This window comes from Empidonax traillii, unplaced genomic scaffold, assembly GCF_003031625.1.
Source record: "Empidonax traillii isolate 1590-97213 ecotype Southwest subspecies unplaced genomic scaffold, ASM303162v1 scaffold4406:size21526, whole genome shotgun sequence".
NCBI classification, from domain to species: Eukaryota; Metazoa; Chordata; class Aves; order Passeriformes; family Tyrannidae; genus Empidonax; species Empidonax traillii.
Genome location: NW_020959599.1, coordinates 15,553 through 18,564, shown reverse-complemented (window position 1 = coordinate 18,564; position 3,012 = coordinate 15,553). Strand labels below are relative to the sequence as shown.

The window sequence follows — 3,012 nt, the reverse complement described above, 5'->3', positions numbered from 1 at the left end:
TGGAGACAAACAGGAGACACGGGACACACACAAGGGACAAGGGACACACACAGGGGACAAGGGACACACACAGGGGACAAAAGAGACACACAAGGGACACAGGTGACACACAGGGTGGACAGGGGGACACAGGAGACACAGAGGGGATGCAGAGGGGACAGGGGACACACAGGAACATGGGACACACAGGGGAGACACAGTGGGGACAACAGGATACAGGAGACACAGGGGACATGGGTGACAGAGGGGGAACACAGGGGGACACACAGGGGACACAGTGGGGACAGGAAGCCCAGGGGACACAGGGGAAACACACAGGGGACACAGGTGACAGGGAACACACAGGAGGGACACAGGGGACACAAAGGGGACAGGGGACACACAGGAACACAGGAGACACACAGGGGACAGAGTGGGGACACCGAGGGGACTAGGACACACAGGGGACACCTACAGGGGCCATATGGGACACACAAGGGACACGGATAACACAGGAGACACGGGTGACACAGAGGGGAGAAGGGACACAGAGGACACAGAGGGGACACAGAGGGGACACAGGGGATGAGGGGGACACAGAGGGGACAGGGGACACACAGGACACATAGAGGACACAGAGAGGACAAGGGGGACACAGAGGGGACAGGGACCCAGAGGACACACAGGGAACACACAGAGATCCATCACATCCCCCCATGATTTTGATCCACAGGGAAACATCTCCCCTTCCCCAGGACTCCCACCCCTCCCGTTTTCCGGAGCAATCTGCTCCCCACACAGACAGGGGGATCTCCTGGCGCCAGCTGGGGACCCCCAGGATGATTCCTGCGGGTTATTCCTCACCTGCTCCACCACTTCCCCCAGAGGTCTGCCCTCCTCGGTGCTCTCCCGTTTGCCCCACACGTATTTCCTCTGGGTTTTTATCTGTGGGAAGGGAACTGCGGTCAGGCTGGGGGGGGGGAACTGATTCCTGGTTCTTTCATGGAATCACAGGATCAGCCAGGTTGGGAAAACCCTCCGAGATCATCCAGCCCAGCCCTCGCTCCAACCCTGCCGTGGTTCCCAGCCCGTGGCACTGGTGCCACATCCAGTCTGTCCTTAAAATCTGCAAGGGGTTGAGGAGAGTGGGGAAGTCTCCCCTGAGCCTCCTCCTCTCCAGGCTGAGCCCCCTCCCAGCTCCCTCAGCCTCTCCCCACGGGAATTGTGCTCCAGACCCTTCCCCAGCCTCGCTGCTCTTCTCTGGACCTGCCCCAGCCCCTCCCTGTCCTTCCTGAGCTGAGGGCCCAGAGCTGGACACCAATCCCATCCCAATTCCCAGCTCCCTTTTTGGCCCCCCACTCTGTCCCCAGCCCGGGGGGCTGCAGGGGGTTGTTGTGGCCGAAGGGCAGGACCTGGCCCTTGTCCATCCCGTGGGTGTCGGGTGGGATCCCAAGAACCCGGGAGGAGCGTCCACCCCCACCAGCCATTCCCAGCTCTTCCACCCCAATTCCAGCACGGGGTGGGGGTGGGGGGGGGCAGTGGGGGCAGCAAAACAACCTGCCAGGCTCCACCAACCTCCCTCAGGAAGCGCTCGTTGGAGGTTTTGAAGTTCTTGAGCCAGGCTGAGGCCTGCAGAGGCTGATCCAGCCGCTCCTTCTTGTAGGAAGAGGGCAAGAGCTCCCTGCAGTTCTTCACCCACAGATGAGCTGGGAGCAAAAGGAAACAACAGCTGGTTTGCATTTTTTTTTTAATCTTTTTTTTGGTTGTTTTTTTTTTTTGCAGTCGGAACGACGGGGTGAGGAGGGGGAGAGGGGAGGCTTTATTGCCTGTCCTTATCCTGCTGGGGACTGACTCAAACCCCGCGTGAGCAGGTGAAAATAACTGTAATTATTACGCTATTTGGGGGGGTTTTGTGCTTTATAAGCCTTTTCCCAGGCGAAAATGAGGGTGATTTGCTGAGGTCCCACCCCACAGCTTCCCCTGGGAGGGGACAGCAGCGTCCTTACCATCGGGGATGTGCAGCACCAGCCAGCCTTGCCTGGAGCAGTAGTGAACCACGTGGCACAGGGTCATGGTTTTCCCTGTCCCCCTCTCACCATCTCCAGTAGGGACTGTCAAGGAAAGTCTCCAAAAAAACCCCTTCAGCTCACACCTCGCTGTCATTTTTTTTTTTCCGCCAGAAAAGGCAACACAGGGAGTTCAGGGGTTGTCAAAGCAGGGGTGACATCCCATCCTCCTCCCTGTATCCCACCCCCCTGAGCATCAGGAGCCCCCCTGACAGCCCTCTGTGGCTCCGTGCCACGAGCCAGACCGGGTTGGAAGGAAGATCTCCAAGCTCCAAACTCCCCAAACCTCCCCGAGGCGCTCGGGGAGTCGCCGCGCCGGGCACGGCCCAGGGTGGCAGAACCGCCTCAGAACATCCCCCTCGCTGCACAGGCTGCTCGGATTTCACCTGAACTTCACCCTCAGGGGGCGAGCAAAGATACAGATGACGTATCTGACGGCGGGGTGGGCGAAGTTGGTGCTCCTCAGGTACCCGAAGAGCTCGAGCGCCGGTCTCCGCACCATCACACAGGCCTCGTTGAAGGTCTGGATCTGAGGGGCAGAGGGGCAGAGTGGGACCAAACTGCTGCTGCTGGCACAGCACAGCTGCCCCCAGCTCTGCCCCACGGCTGCCTGCAGGCTCTGGACACCCTCACCCTGCCTGGCAGCACCGGGGGGGGGGTGTCAGGCTGGTTCCTGAGGACCTTCCCGTCCTTTCTGTGCCTGGGAAGCCTTTCCAGGATCAGCTGCCCCATCACCTGGCAGGTTAAAGGGGCAGCCAACCAGCCTGCCCGAGAATCCAGAGCCAGTGGATGCCCACAGGTAGGGAATCTGCTCCCAAATCCAGAGCCAGTGGATGCCCACAGGTAGGGAATCTGCTCCCAAATCCAGAGCCAGTGGATGCCCACAGGTAGGGAATCTGCTCCCAAATCCAGAGCCAAGGGATGCCCACAGGTAGGGAATCTGCTCCCAAATCCAGAGCCAGTGGAT

At 59.9% G+C, this 3,012-nt stretch overlaps 1 protein-coding gene across 1 annotated transcript in view; it reads right to left on the bottom strand.

The window, feature by feature from the left end:
* LOC114072903 (28S ribosomal protein S29, mitochondrial-like) overlaps window positions 1-3,012 on the bottom strand; it is a gene marked incomplete at its 3' end in the record, with an annotated part of 11,965 nt that overhangs the window by 2,958 nt on the left and 5,995 nt on the right. The window contains exons 4-7 of the mRNA XM_027910725.1: window positions 2,466-2,574; window positions 1,986-2,078; window positions 1,555-1,685; window positions 844-924 (exon numbers count right to left, since the gene is read on the bottom strand). Coding sequence (XP_027766526.1) covers window positions 844-924; window positions 1,555-1,685; window positions 1,986-2,078; window positions 2,466-2,574 — 414 coding nt within the window. The remainder of the gene's footprint in view (window positions 1-843; window positions 925-1,554; window positions 1,686-1,985; window positions 2,079-2,465; window positions 2,575-3,012) is intronic.